Source organism: Schistocerca cancellata, chromosome 7, assembly GCF_023864275.1.
Source record: "Schistocerca cancellata isolate TAMUIC-IGC-003103 chromosome 7, iqSchCanc2.1, whole genome shotgun sequence".
NCBI classification, from domain to species: Eukaryota; Metazoa; Arthropoda; class Insecta; order Orthoptera; family Acrididae; genus Schistocerca; species Schistocerca cancellata.
The window spans coordinates 324,436,131-324,458,982 of record NC_064632.1 but is presented as its reverse complement, the minus strand read 5'-3'; the positions used below and the strand labels follow the sequence as shown (position 1 = coordinate 324,458,982).

The 22,852-nt window shown below is 37.2% G+C and overlaps 1 protein-coding gene across 1 annotated transcript in view; it reads right to left on the bottom strand.

Moving 5' to 3' along the window:
• Positions 1-22,852, bottom strand: part of LOC126092749 (cilia- and flagella-associated protein 44) — a 668,515-nt gene that overhangs the window by 452,376 nt on the left and 193,287 nt on the right. Inside the window, exons 8-9 of the mRNA XM_049908475.1 lie at positions 12,829-13,068; positions 4,168-4,491 (exon numbers count right to left, since the gene is read on the bottom strand). Of these exons, the coding sequence (XP_049764432.1) occupies positions 4,168-4,491; positions 12,829-13,068 (564 nt within the window). The remainder of the gene's footprint in view (positions 1-4,167; positions 4,492-12,828; positions 13,069-22,852) is intronic.

The window sequence follows — 22,852 nt, the reverse complement described above, 5'->3', positions numbered from 1 at the left end:
TGTGTGTGCATGTGTGTATGTGTGTCTACTGCTGACAAAGGCCTTAATGGCCAAAGGCTGTGATTGTGTGAATCTTTTTATTGTGCCTATCACGACTCAGCACCTCCACTAAATTAATTTATGTGTTGCTTATAAGACAAGCCACACTGTCTCTAGTTGTGTAGGTTATTCCACTTGACATCTTTCATCTTAGAGGGGTTATCTATAGTGGCAGATGTTGCTATGAAGCATAGCAACATGTCTCACTTTCCTTTTATTAGACCAATGAAAGACATGCATGAGGAAAGAATGACTTTAATTAGTAGTAGTGTAAAGAGCAGCTACTATGCCCAGGTTTTTTGAAAATTATGTGCAGATGTGAGAAAGAAAAAATGTAAGCACAGAGCAGAAAGTGATAACAGATGTGTAATTTGGACTGGCCAGTGAGGGATCATTTCCACTCTACAGTCATGTTTTGGGGCTGCTGTGGACTCCAAAGAAGAAAGGGGCCTACAACATTGGTCAAGTACTAAAGAAAAATAAATATTGTTAGACAGAATCAATGCTATGTTATCTCAAGTTAAGTATGAACTTATGGTTTTGGTCAAGCATGTATAAACATGTTATCTGAAAAGCTTTGTTAATTATCAGTTGTTGTGAGCTGAAAACTTATATGAATATAGAAGAATTACAGAAACCATGTTTCATGAGATGCAGAAACTCTCTTATAGCCCTCACCCCTCTGCAGTCAGAAAAGAAATCAGTGGTGAAATACATGGCACTGCATATCAGGAGAGAAAACAAGGGAGCAACCAAGAAATTAGGAAAAGAAAGTAGCTGATACTACACGGAATGAGGAAAGACTTGGCATCTTGCAATATATCAATCACTTAAAATCAGCTCACAAGAAAAACCACCTCAGGTTTGAGAGGTTATTTTTCAATAATTTTCAAGTCTGTGGCATGGATCTAAGGTCAAGCACACTGTCTGGCAACTCACCAGTGCAAAAAAATGGTTCAAATGGCTCTGAGCACTATGGGACTCAACATATGAGGTCATCAGTCCCCTAGAACTTAGAACTACTTAAACCTAACTAACCTAAGGACATCACACACACCCATGCCCGAGGCAGGAGTCAACCCAACCTGCGACCGTAGCAGTCCCGCGGTTCAGGACTGCAGCGCCAGAACTGCACGGCCACCGCGGCCGGCTCTCACCAGTGCAGGTTCTGTTCTTGCTACTACTGTTCAGTTTAGTTAAGATCACTTTAAGTTAATTAGTTACTATATCTAAACAGTTAATTTACATAATTGGATGAAGTTCTGAATGAAAGAAAAATTTCCAAAAATTCTAGCAGTTAACTACCAAACCACTTTTTATTTGTTATTAGATGGTACAGTAAATTGTTTAGGGTGATACTCGTTAAATAACCTTCAAAGATAAATATGTTCACATCATACACATTGGACAAAAGCATTTTTGAGCAAGAACATTTTTTCAAAATATGTTTCAATGGAAGCCACACTTCATTCAAGTTTTTAAATGAGAAGGTAGCAGTAAGAATCCAACCTGAGGCGGCGAGTAGCCAGACTGTGTGTATGAGCACTCTGCCACACCACTAACTTGAAAATGATTGAAAGAAAATCCCTCACATTCCACTCAATAATCTTTAGAGAGCATTTTACCTTTTTCTATGGCCCACTCAGGGAAGAGATTCTAGGAATTTGAAAGAAGCACATACTTGCTTTCACTCACACAGTTTAAGCCCTGTCATATACCCTTCCCTTTGTAAGTTAATATGGCCATTCATAGAATTATTATTTTAGTGTTACTTTATTTTTTGTGAAAAAACATTGTAACTATAATGTACGTTTTTGGCAAGACTCATGTGTGTAAACCAAACTGATTGCAAACGTAAGTCATGAGATGAATACAGAACTGTTCACAATTCACAATTAATGTTGCAATTACTGTCTCATCCACTAACAGCACTGCTGATTGCAACTACAGGCTAAATGTCTTACTAAAAAGTTACCAAACCATATGTTTTCCCACTTTAACACTGGAGTTCTTCTCATCTCCCAAACCAGTTCATGATATATTTTTTTCTAGCCATCCTCACCCATCTCCAGCAAATATACCAAAGCTAACCTTAGAACTTGTCCTACCTGTGATCCCGATTCATCTTACAATCCATTCAAAACAACAAAGTGAGTAACAATACAGTATGTAAAGTCTGTCCTTGAACAAATAGACATAGGTAACAAGGAGATAAAGATTAATGGTTTAACTTTCTGTAGATGGCAGTGAACTTGTAACAACAGTCATAATCAGTAACCACCCTCCTCTACCCTTGATTCTTTAAAGAATAGAGCTCCCATGTATGAAACAGCTTCATACATCCAGTTACTTTGCAAATGCATAAATGTGAAGCATGTAAGGGAGAAAAGTTTTTAAAAAGTTTTAAAATATGTTTAATGTTTATTGGAAGCAGCTAAGTGCTCTCAATCATTTGGGTAATTATTTTAAGCAAAAGGGAGTTTTTCACATAAAATCACACAATGATATAATTTTGCAGGTACATTCAGTGATACATGTGAATCCTGTCTGCAAAATGTGTTGTGAATAGAGTTAGTATTAAAGAAGTAATAAATTAAAACATCCTGGCTGGTGCCGAAGTTTTGAGGTATGAACAGCGAAAATGAAGTAACCTGTAAACTGTTTTCCTTTCCTCATTTTATGTGTGTGTGTTGCAGGGGAGTGGGGGAGGGTTGGTGCTAGTGCTAGCAAGAAAAAGTTTTGTTAAGGTTTGAAATTACGTGCAAAGTTTGTTGGAAGTTGTTAAGGGGGGTAGGACGACAAACGGGCCGACTTGGAGCAGGAGAGGCACCACAGGACATTTTAATTTCCACTGTCTATGCTTTTACAAATAAATTCATAAAACGTAAAACTTTGTCAGCATGACCAGGAAGGATTCGGAATTCACACTCCTAGCAGTGGAACTTCGAAAATAATAACGAAATAATTTTTTTTACATGTGAAATTTCATCTTTTTTTCACTTATTAATGGCAGCATTTGTTGCTACAGGTACACTTTTCTTCATAAGTATGAGAGATCCTTCGATGAATTTTGCACAGCATACAAACCATATTTAAAGGTGCATGAAACTCTAGAATTTTCCAAATCTATTAAAAACTGTGGTAAAAATTGAGGTAAATAACTATAAAATTTGTGTTTTTTTCTAATCATGAAGTTTAAAATATAACAGCACATTCGTTTTTTTCATAAATTAAATAAATTCTAGAGTTTCATACACCAGTAAGTATGGTATGTATGCTGTGCAAAATTCATCAAAGAATCTCTCTAACTTATGAAGAAAAGTGTACCTACAGCAACAAATGTTGCCATTAGTAAGTGAGAAAAATGATGAAATTTCACACGTAAAAAAAATTTTTTTTTTTTCCGAACTTCCACTGCAGTGAGTGTGAATCCTGAATCCTTCCTGGTCATGCTGACAAAGTTTTATGAATTTATTTGTAAAAGTATAGACACTGGAAACTAAAATGTCCTGTGATGCCTCTCCTGCTCCAAGTCAGCCCGTTTGACGTCTTACCCCCCTTAAGTACTCTCATTCTCAAATACAAGATAAACAGAGTCTGAGTAATGTATGCATTGTTAGTTATGCTGCATCAAGGTGTATATACAGTTTCTAACTGTAATACAGTCTTGTGTTACTGTGTTAAGCCTTTAACATAAGATTACTCCTCTTAATGAGTACATAGTAAAGCATTTTAAATTTATAAACTATGTCAATAATTAAATGGAGTACTGAAAATTAAAGTTCTGTTGCCTCTGTAGCCTGAAATTGGGCCAATGTACCAAGTTAGCCTTTTAGTAACACAGGTAATAAAAACACACTAAAATATAGAGAGTCTAATGTCTCTAAAATCATTCATTAAGTATTTTTCAGAGTTTTCTTTCCATTTCCTGTAACAATATGAGTATTTATAAGAATGGAGGAAGGAAATAAACAGTACTAAGATCTATTTTGAAAACATGTTTCTGCTACTGAGAGATTTGCTACTGAAAGAAATAGGATGAGTGATTTGCATGTTCAACTCCTAGTGCCTGCAGCTTTTTCTGGCATTGTGATAGATAATACATGATTATTTAATGGATTACATTACCTCATTTTCTTTCCAACCTAAATATGAAACACCACCTGGTGTTGGTACAAAACCAATAGGATTTAAAGCCACAACATCTCTTCTACGCTGAATCTGATAGACAAACACAGTTGCATCTTCACTTCCTGTAACTATTAAATTTCCTTTCTTGTTGATAGTTATTTTTGTTATTGTTTTTGAGTGGGGCTTGGTTGTTTCAATTAGATTTACATATGCATCCTGATTCTCTCCACCATACATCTCATACTCTTGTGCAGATACAACAACAATACGTAAAACACCATCAGACATGCCAACAATAAGAATGCTTCCTGTTCTATCCAACTGGAAAAAATCAAACAAATATTTAATTTGTTTCTGTATTTCACTTAGCAATAAATTAAAAACAAAACATGCTTAGTGAATAGCAGCAGACCTATAAACACATACAGCAACAACAAGTGTTCAGAAACTTTAGCAATCTGGAGTTCCTTCATGTTACAGAGGAAAGTTTTAAAGTAAGTTATATTGCTGACTTCTCTCCCAAAATGGACAGCTGTATCTGACAGGTCCGCTAGAGTCACTTTTCTGCTCAGCCTTTGTCATGTTTCAATGTCTTCAACACCTAAATTTTATTTTTTTCTGTACAGAGGAATGCCATGGCATGCAAATAAGTGAATCTATCAGTTTTTTTATTGGTCTGACAATTTCCTACTCTTGGTGGATATTTTTCTACTTGTATGTGGTTTTGATTCCTTTTTGATTGTACTTTGAATTGAAATCAAATTTAAATTTAAGTCATGCAATCATGAAACATAAGCCTCCCATCCAACAGACACTACCCAAGTCTTCCACCCGAGAGGTAGTTTATAAGATACCGATCCTTGATAGTTCCTGAACATTTTTGAAAACAATTTAGAATATTTATTATAACAGTCTCAGTTTCAAATAGTCACATTTGATCGCTAGTTTTGATCACAAGTAATGATCTAATGGTAAAATAACACGAAGCATTAATAAATAATTATTTCAAACATTATGGATGTTATTGTTGTTATTCCAAGCTGGACTTCTCATTGTTTTATTTCTACAGATGACACAGGTTGAAAATATTTAAATTTTAAAACTGGACCTGAATATGTAGACAACATAATTGACAATATTTAAAATTTTAAAACTCTACCTGATCCATGATGAGTTGTGAAAAGTCAAAATTCTCCAAAAAGAGTACAATAAAGGTGATATCATACTAGTATGCTTGTGACAACATTCCATGGGAGATAGCATTTTACTAAACACACAATGCATCATCATATAGGCCCAACATGAGGAATAATGGGTAAGGAAGAGAAGAAGGTGGGAAGGGGAACTTTTTCTTGCACGGCGAATCTGGATGTTTCCATTCCATACTCTGCCATTTACTCTCCAGCTTGTAATGATGGATCCATGTTTCCTCGCCAGTAATGATCCAGTCTAAGAAGTTGTCCCCTTCGTTACCACAGTGTTCCCAACATTTTTTGCAGATGTCCAAGTGCATTTGTTTATGCAACTGTGTGAGTTGTTTTGGGACCCATCTTGCACAAACTTTATGAAACCCAAGTCTGTTGTGGATGATTTTGTAGTCAGAACCGTGACTAATTTGCAGACAATAGTTAATCGTCTGTCTAAGAGAATCGTTTCACTTGAACACTCAATGGTTTCTTCATTTGTGGCAGTAAATGGTCGTCCAGCTCCTTCTTTGTGCGTAGCACTTGTGCAACCATTTCCGAATTTTTCAATCCATTTGTAGACACACTGTTGTGGCAAAACACTGTTCCTGTACTGTACCAAAAGTCTTTGATGAGTTTTGGCCCCTGATACACCTTCCAACCATAAAAAATGGATCACTGAACGTTGCTCTTCTTTGGTGCAAATAGGCAGTGGAGCAGCCATGATTAACAGCACAGCAGGGATAATGAAACTAAACTAGCAACTTGAAAATGGCAAAGATATAACAACAAATACACAAAGCATGTGTCATCAATGTAAAATGACAGTACTACCAAACTAAACAAAAATATAACTAAATTACGCATAATAATTGACTTACCCTCATATATTGGAAAGACAGATTACAGGCCACAGGACGGGGAGTGTCTATTGCAGTTGATAGAAATATTGGTTCTATTGAGGTTGAAGTTGTGTGTGACAGTGAAGTTACCTGGTCACATATAACTGGTGATGGTGAAACTAAGTTAATTGCTGAATTTTTAACTGGATACCAGATTCTGCTCACAGTTCTAGAGTCATTCAAAGAATGTCTATGGTCAGTAGCACGTAAATATCCAGATCTGCATTTACTAGTTGGAGGTGACTTTAACCTGCCGAGTACAGAATTGGAAGTCAATGAGTTCACTGCTAGGAGGAGTGAGGTACAGGCGAACAGTCATGTGAAGCACTTTTAACACATTTTCTGAAAACTGTTTTGAGCAGCTTGTTCAGCAGGCCACAGGGTGCAATGCAAATATTTTGGACATTATAGCTACAAATAGACTGGATCTTATCAACAATGTTAGTGCAGAAACAGGAATTAGTGATCATAATGTCATTATAGCAACTGTGGTTATGAAATTTAATAAATTAGTTAGGAAGGGTAGGAGAACATTTCTGCTAGAAAGAGCAAATAAGCAGTTGTTAGCCTCTCAATTAGACAGTGAATTGACATCACTTGGTTCCAGCAAAATGGATGTAAAGCAATTATGAGCAAAATTTTAGCAGATTGTAAATCATGGTCTGGAGAATTATATGCCTAATAAGTGGATTAGTACGGAAAAGACCCACCACTGTTTAATAATGAAATTCAGAAAGTACTGGGGAAGCAAAGACTGTTGCACTCTCGGTTCAAAAGATGATGCACAAATGATGACAAGCAAAGGTTAGTAGAGATTCAGCGTCTGTGAAAAGATCTATGCACAAAGCATACAACTACTACCACTGTCATACCTTAGCAAAAGATCAAAATTCTGGTCCTACGGAAAATCACTAAGGCTTCCATGCAATCACTTATTGAACAATCTGGTATGGCAGTTGAAGACAGCAAAACAAAAGCCAAAGTTTTAAATTTTACATTCAAGAAATTGTTCTTGGAAGAGAATCACACAAACGTACCGTCACTTGACCATCAAACTGAGTCCATTATGGACAACATAGTAATAAACATCCCCAGTGTAGAGAAACAACTGAAGGAGTTGAAAACAAGTAAGTCACCAGGTCCAGATGGAATCCCAGTTCAGTTTTTCAAGGAGTACTCTATGGCGTGGCCCCTTATTAGCTGGCATTTATTGTGAATCTCTCACCTAGTGCACAGTCTCAAATGCATGGAAAAAGTGCAGATGACTTCTGTGTACAAGAAGGGTAAAGGAATGGACCTGCAAAATTACAGACCAATATCCCTAACATCGGTTTGCTCAGTTTGAATACATTAAATTTTCTTGAGACTGAGAAGCATGTTTTTTTAAGCATCACTAGTGTGAAACTCAGCTTGCCCTTTTCTCACATCAGATACTGCCAAGTATGGCTGAAGGGCAACAGGCAAATTCCATACTTCTAGATTTCCAGGAAGCATTTGATGCAGTACCCCAATGCTCGCTGTTAAAGAAGGTACAAGCATATGGAATAGTTTGACAGATATATGAGTGGGCCAAAGACTTCTTAAGGTATAGAACCCAGTATGTTGTCCTCAATGGCGAATGTTCATGAGAGACAAAGGTACCATCAGGAGAGCTCCAGGGAAGTATGACAGGGCCACTATTATTCTCTACACACATAAATGATTTGGTGGCAGGATGGGCAGCAATCTGTGGTTGTTTGCTGATGATGCTGTGGTGTACGGTAAGATGCCAAACTTGAGTAAGTGTAGGAGAATACAAGATGACTTAGACAAAATTTCTAATAGGTGTGATGAATGGCAGCTAGCTCTAAACACAGAAAAATGTAAGTAAATATCGATTAATATGAAGGGGAAAAAAAGAAACATAACTTTGGATACAGCATTGGCAGTGTCCTGCTTCACACAGTCATATCTTTTAAATATCTGAGAGTAACATTGCAAAGAGATATTAAATGGAACAAGCATGTGAGGACTGTGGTAGGAAAGGTGGCTGGTCAACTTTGGTTTAATGGGAGAGTTCTACGAAAGTGTGGTTCACCTGTAAAGGAGACCACATATAGGACACTAGTGTGACCTATTCTTAAGTACTGCTTGAGTGATTGGCATCAATACCAGGTTGGATTAAAGCAAGACTCTGAAGCAATTCAGAGGCAGGCTGGTAGATCTGTTATCGATAGGTTCAAACAATACGCAAGTGTTATGGAGACGCTTCAGACAGTCAAATGGGAATCACTGGAGGGAAGGCGATGATTTCTTCGAGGAACACTATTGAGAAAATTTAGAGCACCAGCAATTGAAGCTGAATGCACAACAATTCTATTGCCTCTAACATACATTGTGTAAAAGGACCACAGAGATAAGATACGAGAAATTAGGGCTCAAATAGAGACATACAGGCAGTCATTTTCCCCTCACTCTATCTGTGAATGATAACTACAAATGGTACATGGAAGGAAACAACAAGTAGTGGTACAGGGTACCCTCCGCCATGCACAGTAGAGTGGCTTATGGAGTACGTATGTAGATGTAGATGTAGATATAGAGAATGGAAAGTAAAAGGACTGTGCAAAAAGAGTTCAGCCTGTCAAGTACAGTTTGAGCTTTGGTTGAATGATTGTGAAGGACCAGACTTGTTATGATGAGGAACTGGTGTAACAGGAAAATGGGAATGTTCTTGCATTAGGTTGCATGACAGCCTGAGATGCCAATTTTAATGGTAAGCCCATTAGATGGGATGTCATGTGCTAGATAGGATTTCAGAAACAGGATGTGTGATTGGAATTTTGCAAAGACAAAGGAGATATTTTGGAATAGATGAAGGTAGAATAAACAGTAGTTCATGGTTGGATGGTCAGGAGACAAAAGAAGTGACTGAAAAATAGTTAAAAATGTTGAAAATTCTCAACCTTATTTTCAACAATGTAAGGAAAAGATAGATTGCTGGTTATCATAAAGACAACGCATTAAGTTGCAGACAGGTGCAACTAAAGGGCACATACACATTAGCTTTTGCTTGCAACCATGACCAGAAAAAGAAAAAGAAGCACGCACACACACACACACACACACACACACACACACACACACACACACTCATTCATTCAACAAGTACACCTCATGCACACATGACTGCCATCTCCATCAGTTTGGTCCATTGGTCAACAGGGACCCATTACTCCAACCAAGTACAACATCGTTGTTGCCACTTCACTCCAATGAAGAAAGCAAGAATTTTCAAGGACAGGGATAAAGATCCAAACACATGTGTCATGACAGGTTTCGGGAGATGTAAATAAAGAAGTCATGACATGGGAAAACAAAAGAAAAAATATGCCTTTTCTTATGAAATTTGAATATTGTGCTGTTGAGAAACAACTGTGACTTTTATATTGAAGGCATTTTCAGATTCCATCACAAAACTGATTCTACATAAAAACAGAAACCAGTCATGCAGTAAAATAAAAAAAAAGCTTTTTAGCAACTGGAGCAAATACTCATCAATTCAGCACACAGTTGCAGAGCAGCAGTGCTCTCCAGAAGCTAGTATGTGTTGTGATCAAAAGTAATGCGAATTTTTGTTTTTCTTAAAGAATCTTTATTTATCCATCAACATCAACTTTGCCCCTTCAAAGTAATTCCCCTCAGATACAATACACTTGTGCCAGCCCTTTTTTAAATCTTGGAAGCACTTCTAGAACTCACTTTTCAGTAGAGTGTTCAGATCCTTCAACAATTCTGTTTTTATGTCATCAATGTTGGCAAAATGACGTCCTTTCATGGTTCTCTTCAGCCTCAGGAATACAAAAAAGTCTCAGGGGACAATGACCAGTGAATACGCTAGCTGAAGCAACATAATGTTTTTTTTTTTCTTTTTTACCAAAAAATCATGAACAAGCATTTAGGTGTGAGCAGTAGCACTACTTTGATGCAATTTCCATGAGTGGTTTTGCCACAATTCTGGTCTTTTTCTTCAGATTGGTTGATGAAAAAGGTGTTTAACTTCCAGATAGTAAGTAGTCCTTACTGACTGTATGGCCACGAGGCAGGAGCTTATGATGCACTATCCCACTGTAACCAAAGAAAACAGTGAAAAGAACCTTCATATGTGATCAGACTTATTGAATTTTTTTCAGTCTTGGTTCTTCAGGGAGTTTCCAATGGAATGATTGGGCCTAGGTTTGGAGGTCATGCCCAAATACCCATGTTTCATATTTGTTATAACCTTCTTTAGAAATTCTGGGTCATTGTCAACTTCATTCAGCAATTCCTGAGTGATATCTATGTGATATCACCTCTGGTCAGAATTCAATAATTTCTGAACAAACTTTGCTGCTACATATTTCAAGTCCAAAACATCCAAAAAATTGCTTGATATGAGCCAAAGGATACGCTGCCATCATCACCAATCTCTCTGACAATGATTTGGGGATTTGCCCCAGAACCATTTTCTTTACTTCTTCCACACTGTATCAGATGTGCTCCCTAGAGTGTCCCTAGGGTGGTCGTTGTTTTCAATGTCTTCCCGACCCTCTTTGAAATGTTTATATCACTCATAAATTCTTCTCTTACTTGTATTAGATATGCCAAGAACCACAGCCAACATTCCAAGTGTGATGCTGTACTTCATTCCATTTCTCAAGCAAAATTTAATGCAAAATCTTTGATCCACTTTTTTCAAAAGTAACAATTCATCAAGCACCTGAAAACACATGTAACCTTTCCAATTGTCAAAAAGAATCTAAATATTTGAAACAGCTCAAAATGCAAAGATACATCATGAATATGTTTATCAACAAGAAAAAAAATTAAAATTGGATTTATGAAGCCCATGAAATTAAAAAAATTCTGTTACTTTCTTATCACACCTTGTATGTAAAAAAAAACCATCAGGTACATAGAGAAACTTCCTCCATTATAAACCTATTTAACAAAATCTAAAAAGCTCAAAATATTAATGGTACATTAACTATAGACATATGAAATAACCATATTTCTTACAGTAATGTTCACTACTTTTATTAAACTGACACTCAAAGAACACACCATCATGTCTAGATCAGAAGTATATATTGATATCAAATTTACATATATTACAAAATACTACCAAGATTACTAATTACAAGATTAAGTTAATGTAAGTATCACTGCCATTAGATTTAACAGCACACATCAAATCAACAATATTACACCAAAATGCCCCCTACTTAAAAGTTAGCATCGATCACTGACTGCAAGTGAAACAAATTTGTGAAGAATTATATATTAAATGACTTGCATCATCAAAACGATTGGCTGAATAAGAGGACTTCTTCAGACTAATTGGCCCTTGATAGAATATTAATAGATATCCAGTACCTGCAGACCATAATGTATATCAGTGATGTCGTTGACAGTTCAAATGTCATTAAATAGAGACACAAGAGAAAATAAAACTTTCAAGCAAAGGCTGGGCTCAACAAACATATGAGCAGTTTGGTTATGTTGGTCAGCTGAGATGTATTCAGGTTTGTACTGATATATGAAAAAAAGTTTTGTTATATTCTGTAAAAACATACCTACTTATTTATATTGACTCAAGTATCCTTGTAATGCACCTGATGATGCATGGATTTGGTACTGAGACCATCAGTATATAAATTTGACATCAATAAGTACAGACAAATGAAAAAATAATAAGGAAAAGACAAAAAAATTTTGTCCTCCATGCACTGAAAATAAAGCTAATAAAAAATACTGGCATCATACTGATCTGTAGTACCCCATAATTCCTGCTTTGAAATCAATGCACTGATTAGGAAATAAGTTGGATCTTTCTCAATAAACATTTTTCATGAATATCTTTCTATCAAGTTGTTCAAATATAATTCATTTGAAAAAATAAATAAAAAATCTGCTGAAGAAAACACACATGAAAGTTAAGGAAACATGCATGCTTTCGAAGCCAGAGGCTCCTTCTTCTGGCAGAAGTGTCAAAAGGGAAGGAAGTGGAATGAAGGGAAAGGATTGATGAGGTTTAAGAAATGGGAAGAGTTACCGAAAAATCAACCAGAACCCCAGGTCAGGACAGACATATTGGACAAGATGAGAAGGAAAGAGCCACTGGCTTTGAGAGCTTGCACATTTCCTTAACTTTTCAAAAAAATTGATTATTTTTATCAAGCTGACAGATCATGTACTAACTGTACTCTACAACTGCTGTTTTAAACCACTGTAAAACTGTAGTACATGAAGCTTCATTGGTTGCAAATTTCACTATCTTTTTAAATTTCATTGCCTTTTTTACTAGTTAACATTATTCCTACAGTTTTAAACTTATTCTTCATTAACCATTTTCAGTGTAATATTGTCTGATTTTGATGTATTAATGTAAAAGATTCTGCTTAAACACATTGAAATGAATGGAATGTTGCCATTGTGGCATACATATAGCAAAAAGTTGGAATGAAGCAATACAGTCATATCATGTCATTCATGCAACATTTCATCGGCAATTTCCAAAACATGTAACATGAAAATGTCAGCAGCATACTTACAGATAATGGGACCCATAACAGACAACTACCCGGAATTTCAAACTGTTTCCACAGAACTAGTTTCTTTCTTAAGTAGTTGTTCACAAACAGTCGGCCATCAGACCCCAATGTAGCAATATATGGCCCAACAGGAGAAGTTGCCATATCAACAACAGCACCTGCATGAGAAAGGAAAATTTCTTGAGGTGCTTTACAGCCAACACGCTGCAGATCAATTCTCCAGATCCTGCCATTTGCATCCTGTAATTTCATGTATTATTTTCTGTATGTTAACTAGATAATGACACACATAAAAAAATAAGAATGAGTGAAAAAGGATAACAACAGCTATAATAAACTATTATTTGTTTATTGAAATGAACTAACAGTTTAATTTTACAACTAGAAGTACATTTTACATTATCATTGAACTACTCTTTAACTTTTATAATATAATTCACACAGTTTGTACTAGTATAAAATGTAATTTCATATAACAATGAAAACAGTCAATTATTGACAAAATATTAATAAATTATTTAATTGGATAGACAAAAAAATCTGCTCACCAAACGGCAGCAGAACACACACATAAAAGATGGTTGTTAATTACTTAGGAAAAAAAGATGCTCGTGTTCTTTAGCTTACCTAACATCATAATATCAAGCTTTCATTGGAGTGCCATGGTATAGTAGATAAGACAATGAACCCATTTTCAGGAGGAGCAAGTTCCACATCATCTCGATTTCAGTTTTCAGTAGTTTCAATTAATTATGTGAAGAAAAAGTTTAGCAATGGTCAATTTGCTTCCTCTTCCTTGGCCAACAGAGATAGTGATACACCCTTCAACCCCATCTTCTCTTGCCTTTTTCTAAACTAGCAGTAAACCCCCTATCCATAATTCTTTAAGGAATTGAATTACCATGTATAAAACAGCTTCAAACCTCTCATTTCTTTACAAATGAATTTATTTGTTAAACACTTCATGTTAAGCATTTAAGTGAGAAAAAGTTATAAAAGGTTTGAAATTATACTTAAAGTTTGTTGGAAGTTGCTAAGTGCTCTCATTCTAAAATACTGGATGAATATAGTCTGGGTAACTTGCACCTCAAGACATATACAGACTTTCTAGATGGAATATACATGTCTTACATTTTTTTCCAAATTTATTTGACGTCAGTACAGTAGTCAAGCCGTGGTCGCAGTAAATTTCAGAAAGTTTACATGAATAGTTTCGGTGAAGCCCAGTCACCATTATCAAATGTAACAAGTATGAAATAACTCTGCTGTTACTTATGAGAACCTGAAATGTAAGTAACATCTAACCACAACATCCTTGTAATAGGAAACAGTACTGTGAATTTATCATGTTAAATTAAACTTCATTATGCAGCAATGGCAAAGAAGCAACATCATTGCAATTGATCGCTCTGAAGCCTTTATCTCTACAGAACATTAAAATCTTAATGTTGTATATGTTAGATTAGGATCAGCAATGTCCAACTACTTCCATAATGAACTGGCAAGTGAAAGTGTTGCCTTATAAATCTTAGCAATTCTGCTATTATCCTGAAACATACATCGCTGAAGTATGAAGTGAAACCATTACCTAAAGTATTAGAATGCACCTCAATGAAGTTAATGAAATAATAACACCTATGCTTGAATACTTTTGTCTCCAAACCAATTGGTCTACTCTGAGAAAAAAATCTCCACATCCCAATTACTCCACATCTCAATGTCTTAAAGTTGAAAATGCATAGATTGTAATCTAGAACACAGCAATCAGTAGCACTGTGTCCAAGAAACAACTGGACAACACATATACAGCTGAGGTTAACACATTATTGATCAACATTGTAGACACAGCACTCACAGCACTCAATAGTGCTGTGTCAAAGAAACAATTGTTTGCTTGGATGACACACATACAGCCAACATTACTATATGACTAAAAAATTTTAATGTTCTGTACAAATAAAGGCTTCACACTGATCAATTGCAATGATTTGCTTCTTTGCCATTGCTGCATAATGAGGTTTAATTTAACATGACAAAGTCACAGTATTGTTTCCTATGACAAAAGTGTTGTGGTTAGAAGTTACTTATACTTCAGTTTCTCATAATTAATAGCAGACTTATTTCATACTTTTTACATTTGATAACTGTGACTGAGCTTCATTGAAACTAGTCACGTAAACTTTCTGTAATTTACTTGTGACTATGGCTTGAACCATGGACCTTGCCGTTGGTGGGGAGGCTTGCATGCCTCAGCGATACAGATGGCCGTACCGTAGGTGCAACCACAACGGAGGGGTGTCTGTTGAGAGGCCAGACAAACATGTGGTTCCTGAAAAGGGGCAGCAGCCTTTTCAGTAGTTGCAGGGGCAACAGTCTGGATGATTGACTTATCTGGCCTTGTAACACTAACCAAAGCAGCCTTGCTGTGCTGGTACTGCGAATGGCTGAAAGCAAGGGCAAACTACAGCCGTAATTTTTCCCGAGGGCATGCAGCTTTACTGTATGGTTAAATGATGATGGCATCCTCTTGGGTAAAATATTCTGGAGGTAAAATAGTCCCCCATTCGGATCTCCGGGTGGGGACTACTCAAGAGGACGTTGTTATCAGGAGAAAGAAAACTGGCGTTCTACGGATCGGAGCGATGTCAGATCCCTTAATCGGGCAGGTAGGTTAGAAAATTTAAAAAGGGAAATGGATAGGTTAAAGCTAGATATAGTGGGAATTAGTGAAGTTCGGTGGCCGGAGGAACAAGACTTTTGGTCAGGTGAATACAGGGTTATAAATACAAAATCAAATAGGGGTAATGCAGGAGTAGGTTTAATAATGAATAAAAAGATAGGTGTGTGCGTAAGCTACTACAAACAGCATAGTGAACGCATTATTGTGGCTAAGATAAGACACGAAGCCCACGCCTACTATAGTAGTACAAGTTTATATGCCAACTAGCTCTGCACAGGATGAAGAAATTGATGAAATGTATGATGAGATAAAAGAAATTACTCAGGTAGTGAAGGGAGATGAAAATTTAATAGTCATGGCTGACTGGAATTCGAGAGTAGGAAAAGGGAGAGAAGGAAACATAGTAGGTGAATATGGATTGGGGTTAAGAAATGAAAGAGGAAGCCGCCTGGTAGAATTTTGCACAGAGCATAACTTAATCATAGCTAACACTTGGTTCAAGAATCATGAAAGAAGGTTGTATACATGGAAGAATCCTGGAGATACTAGCAGGTATCAGATAGATTATATAATGGTAAGACAGAGATTTAGGAACCAAGTTTTAAATTGTAAGACATTTCCAGGGGCAGATGTGGACTCTGACCACAATCTATTGGTTATTAACTGTAGATTAAAACTGAAAAAACTGCAAATAGGTGGGAATTTAAGGAGATGGGATAAACTGAAAGAACAAGAGGTTGTACAGAGTTTCAGGGAGAGCATAAGGGAGCAACTGACAGGAATGGGGGAAAGAAATACAGTAGAAGAAGAATGGATAGCTCTGAGGGATGAAGTAGTGAAGGCAGCAGAGGATCAACTAGGTAAAAAGACGAGGGCTAGTAGAAATCCTTGGGTAACAGAAGAAATATTGAATTTAATTGATGAAAGGAGAAAATATAAAAATGCAGTAAATGAAGCAGGCAAAAAAGAATACAAACGTCTCAAAAATGAGATCAACAGGAAGTGCAAAATGGCTAAGCAGGGATGGCTAGAGGACAAATGTAAGGATGTAGAGGGTTATCTCACTAGGGGCAAAATAGATACTGCCTACAGGAAAATTAAAGAGACCTTTGGAGAAAAGAGAGCCACTTGTATGAATATCAAGAGCTCAGATGGAAACCCAGTTCTAAGGAAAGAAGGGAAAGCAGGAAGGTGGGAGGAGTATATAGAGGGTCTATATAAGGGCGATGTACTTGAGGACAATATTACAGACATGGAAGAGAATGTAAATGAAGATGAAATGGGATATACGATACTGCGTGATGAGTTTGACAGAGCTCTGAAAGACCTAAGTCGAACAAGGCCCCAGGAGTAGACAACATTCCATTAGAACTACTGACGACCTTGGGAGAGCCAGTCCTGACAAAACTCTACCATCTGGTGTGCAAGATGTATGAGACAGGCAAAATACCCTCAGACTTCAAGAAGAATATAATAATTCCAATCCCAAAGAAAGCAGGTGTTGACAGCTGTGAAAATTACCAAACTATCAGTTTAATAAGTCACAGCTGCAAAATACTAACGCAAATTCTTTACAGACGAATGGAAACACTGGTAGAAGCCAACGTCGGGGAAGATCAGTTTGGATTCCGTAGAAATGTTGGAACACATGAGGCAGTACCGACCTTACAACTTATCTTAGAAGAAAGATTAAGGAAAGGCAAACCTTACCTTCGTTTCTAGCATTTGTAGACTTAGAGAAAGCTTTTGACAATGTTGACTGGAATACTTTCTTTCACATTCTAAAGGTGGCAGGGGTAAAATACAGGGAGTGAAAGGCTAATTACAATTTGTACAGAAACCAGGTGGCAGTTATAAGAGTCGAGGGACATGAAAGGGAAGCAGTGGTTGGGAAGGGAGTGAGACAGGGTTGTAGCCTCTCCCCAATGTTATTCAATCTGTATATTGAGCAAGCAGTAAAGGAAACAAAAGAAAAATTTGGTGTAGGTATTAAAACCCATGGAGAAGAAATAAAAACTTTGAGGTTTGCCGATGACATTGTAATTCTGTCAGAGACAGCTAAGGACTTGGAAGAGCAGTTGAGCGGAATGGACAGTGTCTTGAAAGGAGGATATAAGATGAACATCAACAAAAGCAAAACGAGGATAATGGAATGTAGCCGAATTAAGTCGGGTGATGCTGAGGGAATCAGGTTAGGAAATGACACACTTAAAGTAGTAAAGGAGTTTTGCTATTTGGGGAGCAAAATAACTGATGATGGTCGAAGTAGAGAGGATATAAAATGTAGACTTGCAATGGCAAGGAAAGCGTTTCTGAAGAAGAGAAATTTGTTAACATCAAGTATAGATTTAAGTGTCAGGAAGTCGTTTCTGAAAGTATTTGTATGGAGTGTAGCCATGTATGAAAGTGAAACATGGACGATAAATAGTTTAGACAAGAAGAGAATAGAAGCTTTCGAAATGTGGTGCTACAGAAGAATGCTGAAGATTAGATGGGTAGATCACATAACTAATGAGGAGGTATTGAATAGAATTGGGGAGAAGAGGAGTTTGTGGCACAACTTGACAAGAAGAAGGGACCGGTTGGTAGGACATGTTCTGAGGCATCAGGGGATCACAACTTTAGCATTGGAGGGCAGTGTGGAAGGTAAAAATCGTAGAGGGAGACCAAGAGATGAATACACTAAGCAGATTCAGAAGGATGTAGGTTGTAGTAAGTACTGGGAGATGAAGAAGCTTGCACAGGATAGAGTAGCATGGAGAGCTGTATCAAACCAGTCTCAGGACTGAAGACCACAACAACAACAACATGGCTTGACTTCTGTACTGAAGTCAAATAAATTTTAGAAAACCTAGCTGCACTTCTTAAGACAGGCATGTCTAATTACAAAACTTGTCTTACTGTTTTAAACCTTTAACACAAGATATTAATAAATAGATTATGAAAGCATTTTTAAAATTTTTAAATTCAGTCAATGATTGTACAAATAAATGAAAATAAAATTTTTGTTGCCCCTGGAAACTGTTAGATAAGCAACCTGCAACTGGGATCATGCACCAACTCGGTTGGGTATTTAGTAATATAGGTACTGCTACTCAACAAGCTCTTCATAATGCAGACTTGCTGATTTCTAGCACTGTGACCTGAAGCTTTTGCGTTGCAAATAATCATTAACAAAGATACTGAACTAGGCCTTTAGGTAGCATGCCATGGGATAATAATTTAAGATTTCTCATAAATTTCAGTAGGTTTACATTTGGTTGCTGAGAGTGAAGTGGAGGAATAGTATAAAAACGAAAAAAACATAGGACATAGATTATTATTCACTGGGTAATACAGAGTGAGTAAAAAGATGGACACAATTTCAATTGGCTATATTTCCTCCACTATATTTTGCACTTGAAATCTGTCAAGTATATCTGAAAGAAGATGTTGTAATGTTTTGAATAATACCACTACAATATCAAGCACTGCACTGTCTAAAGTGTATATCACGTTAGTTATAACCAAGATGGCTACTATACAACACAAGATCTTTGCATTTGTGAGTTCAGTAAAAGAGAGTCTGCAACTGCAGTGCAGCTTGCAATTTGGTGTAAGTTTAACATTGAACCTCCAGCAAGGAAGAGCACCGATCATTGAGATAAATAATTTGATGAAACTGGTTCTCTGTGTAAAAGTAAAAGCCCAGGCCAACAAATGTATCAGAAGAGTGAGCTCTGAACGTAGCCCAATGAAATCTACCTGTAGTTTAAACTTGGACTACTGCAAACAGCTGTCTAGTGTGTATCGAGGTGCCAATTAGTGTACAAACGGTACCATATACAACTGGTACAGGATCTTTACGAAAACAGTAAGATAAAGCACACAGAATTTTATGAGCATATGGTCTGAAACATGGAAGAAGATGAATTGTTTCTCCCTTGTGTAATAATTAGTGGTGAAACTATGTTTCACCTAAATGAACACGTCAAGTTGCAGACAGGCACAATTAAAAGATACATATTGCTTCTGGTCACAGTCTTCATCACTAAAAGAAACACACACACACACACACACACACACACACACACACACATACACACAAAAGCAAGCACACCTTACACATACATGACTGCCAAACCACCAACGCCAGCATCTCAGGCTAGAATGAGCCTTCTGACCCGAGATGCTGGGAGTTGGCAGTCATGTGTGTGTGTGTGTGTGTGTGTGTGTGTGTGTGTGTGTGAATGGTGCATGTGTGCGTGTCTTTCTTACAGACAAAAGCTGTGTCCGAAAGCTATAAGGTGTCTTTTAATTGTCCCTGTCTGCAATTTGACGTGTCTTCTTTATGGTAAGAAGCAATCTGTCTTTCCTACATTGTTTAGATTCATACCTGGAGTTTCCTTTGTTTGATTTTCACATAAATGGAAAAATCCACATATAACAATGGAAAATGAGCAGTACAGTAACAAAGTTAATGTGTTTTGTGCCATATTGTTGATGAAGGTTTGTGGACCTTTCTTTTTTGATGACAATACTGTTACTGGAGCAATGTATCTCATAATCCTGCGAAACTGTCTTTTTCCTCAAATGAATGCAGACTCAGGAGATTACATTTTGCAACAGGATGATGCTCCATCCCATTGGTATCTGAAAGTTTGATGTTTCCTGAATGAATCTCTTCTTAAATGATGGATAGGTTGCATGTGGAATGAAGACCTGGAGCTTCACTTCTGGCTACCAGTGTCTCCTGATCTCATACCTCGCAAATTTTTTTTTTTTTTAGGGGTTAGTGAAAGATGAATGCAATTTATAGAATTAAAATGCAACATATAGTTCAGGAAATATACCCACCTGAATCTGTGTCCTTTTTGACTCACCCTGTATATTTGTGCCTCAATACAGATACTTGTCCTTCAAATATTCCAGTCACTTCACTGGGCCTTGTACTCAATTCTGTCAATGATATTTTCTAACCATTAGCTTCCATTATTTAAAAAAATGCTGTTGGTGTGGGCAGAAATTGTTTTGACATATAGACAGATTGTTACCATTCATACTTGTTGTGCTTGTTTTATGTGGTTCAAAAGGAGTTTGCCATTACACTGAGCCACAGAAAAGGGTAAAAGATCTACTTTTAAAGTTTTTCAAAGAACAATACACTATTTTTTGTACAGATTATTTTGTTATTCTTCTACTGCTTTGAAATTTATGCACGTTTATTTGTAATCAAACCAATTTCAGAAACAATTTTTCCACTCTAAAGTTGGTATCTGAAAAACGTGGTTTTGGAAGAATTCAAAAGTTCCTTGTGGCGATAAAAATCACTGCCTAACATCTTTTTGTTTAATGCAAAGGAACAAAATTAAGGTTAACATTTTAATAACATAGTTCTTATTATAGGAAACAGCAATCTATAATTATTATAAATAAACTGGAAGCAGTCTTGATCCCATAAATTTTTTAATGTAGTGACCGGTTTCGATCTTATTATTATAAGTTCATCTTCAGACCATAATTGTCTTTTAGAGGCGGTGGCGCATGGCAACCCTCTTGCTTGTGGCTGCTGGTGTATGCAGTACTGAACTGGGGAGCTGTTGAGACTGATAGAGGTGGGGGTGAGCAGAGACAGGGGAGGAGGAAATGGACAGAGAGAGGGGACAAGGGGGAGATGTACGAGGCAGGCAGAAGGTGTGGAGTGATGGTGGGCAGGTGGAAAAGGAAGGGGTGAGGTGGAGATGGAAAGAGAGAGGGGGAGGAGTATATGGTCAGAGAGAGAGGATGGAGAAATGGACGAAGAGGAGATGACAAGACAGGGGGAGTGTGGAGGAGGAGATAGACAGATACAGGTGAGGATGAGGTGGACTCACAGAGCAGGAAGGGTGAACACAGAGAGGGGGAGGGGGAGGTGTGTTCAATATATATGTTGAACGCTAATGTGGGCGAAGCTGAGGGAAACAGCTAGCTGTATGTACAAATACTTGTACTCTCTGGTCAGGGAGGTAGTTTGCCTCAGCACATGCTAAATGTATCTTTTGAGTAAAGTATTACCAACTGTGTTCAGAGACCATCCTTTACTACTAGAGATGGCTGGCTGACTAGGTGAAGACAGATAATCTCACCCATAGAATAGTAGCAGAGCTATTGTTTTGCACTGTTGATCCCAGAACAGTGGTTCTCAGGTTTGGAGCAGATTGGAAGATCTAATCTAAAGGCTCATATGATTTTGAGACAGTATCCAATGCAAATTTCTCGGCCTCTGCTATCAGGGGGACAGCTGTAGGGTACACCTTAATAGGTCTGGCATGCACCACACGCAAGAAGTATGTACTAGGGTAGTGGAGTACATGTGGGATGCACATGTGGGATTTGTAGGACAGAGAAATCCATCGACAGGCCCAATAAAATGCCTTCTGAATCCACACACACTAGCATTCTTTGTAGCAGTCTGGAGATATAAAATGTTAATTTAGTATCAATTAACTGCAATCTTTTGAAAGGTACCAGAACTAATCTTGCTTATAAATGGTAATAATGCCCACATAGTATTATGGACAGAAAGCTGGCTTAAAGCAGATATTAACAGCAATGAATTTCTAAACTCCAACTGAAACATTTATCACAAAGGTTTGTTGAACACTGGTGGTAAAACGCTTGTTTATAGCAACAAAAATATGATAATATCTAGTGTGGTTAGTACAGTCTCAGAATGCAAAATAATTTGAGTGAATGTAAGTGTTACCGTTGGATCAAACATGGTAATCAGATGCTTTTATGCACCCTCTGCATCGGCATCAGTCATGGTGGAACAGTTGCGAGGAAACTTGAAGAATATTTTGCACAAATTTCCTTTTCGTGTTTCACCTTCCTTTTCGTGTTTCACCAGCTATACCCTGGGCGACTCAAGTCATTAGGACAGGTAGCAGGGCAGAGAATCTTGTAGAACTGTTTTAAGTGCCTTATCAATAAATTACTTTGAGCAGTCAATCAGAGAACCAGCTCTTGAAATTAACATCTTAGATCAGCTGGAGGCAAACTGACCCGAATTTTCTGGTTCAGTTAGCAAAGAACAGGGAATCAGTGGTCATAAGGCTGACACTGCATCACTGAATATGTCCGTAAGTAGGAATACAAAGAAAGGCAGGAAGATCTTTCAGTTTAGCAAGAGCAACAAGAGACATATTTCAGATTACCTTACTGGTCATCATGAAAATGTCATCCCCAGTATTGAGCATCAATGGACGAAATTCAAGAGCATCGTACAACATGCTTTACACAAGTATATACCAAACTGACTAGTGAGGGTGGAAAAGACCCACTGTGATTTGACAACTGTGTTAGGAACTTAACAGCAAATTTAAA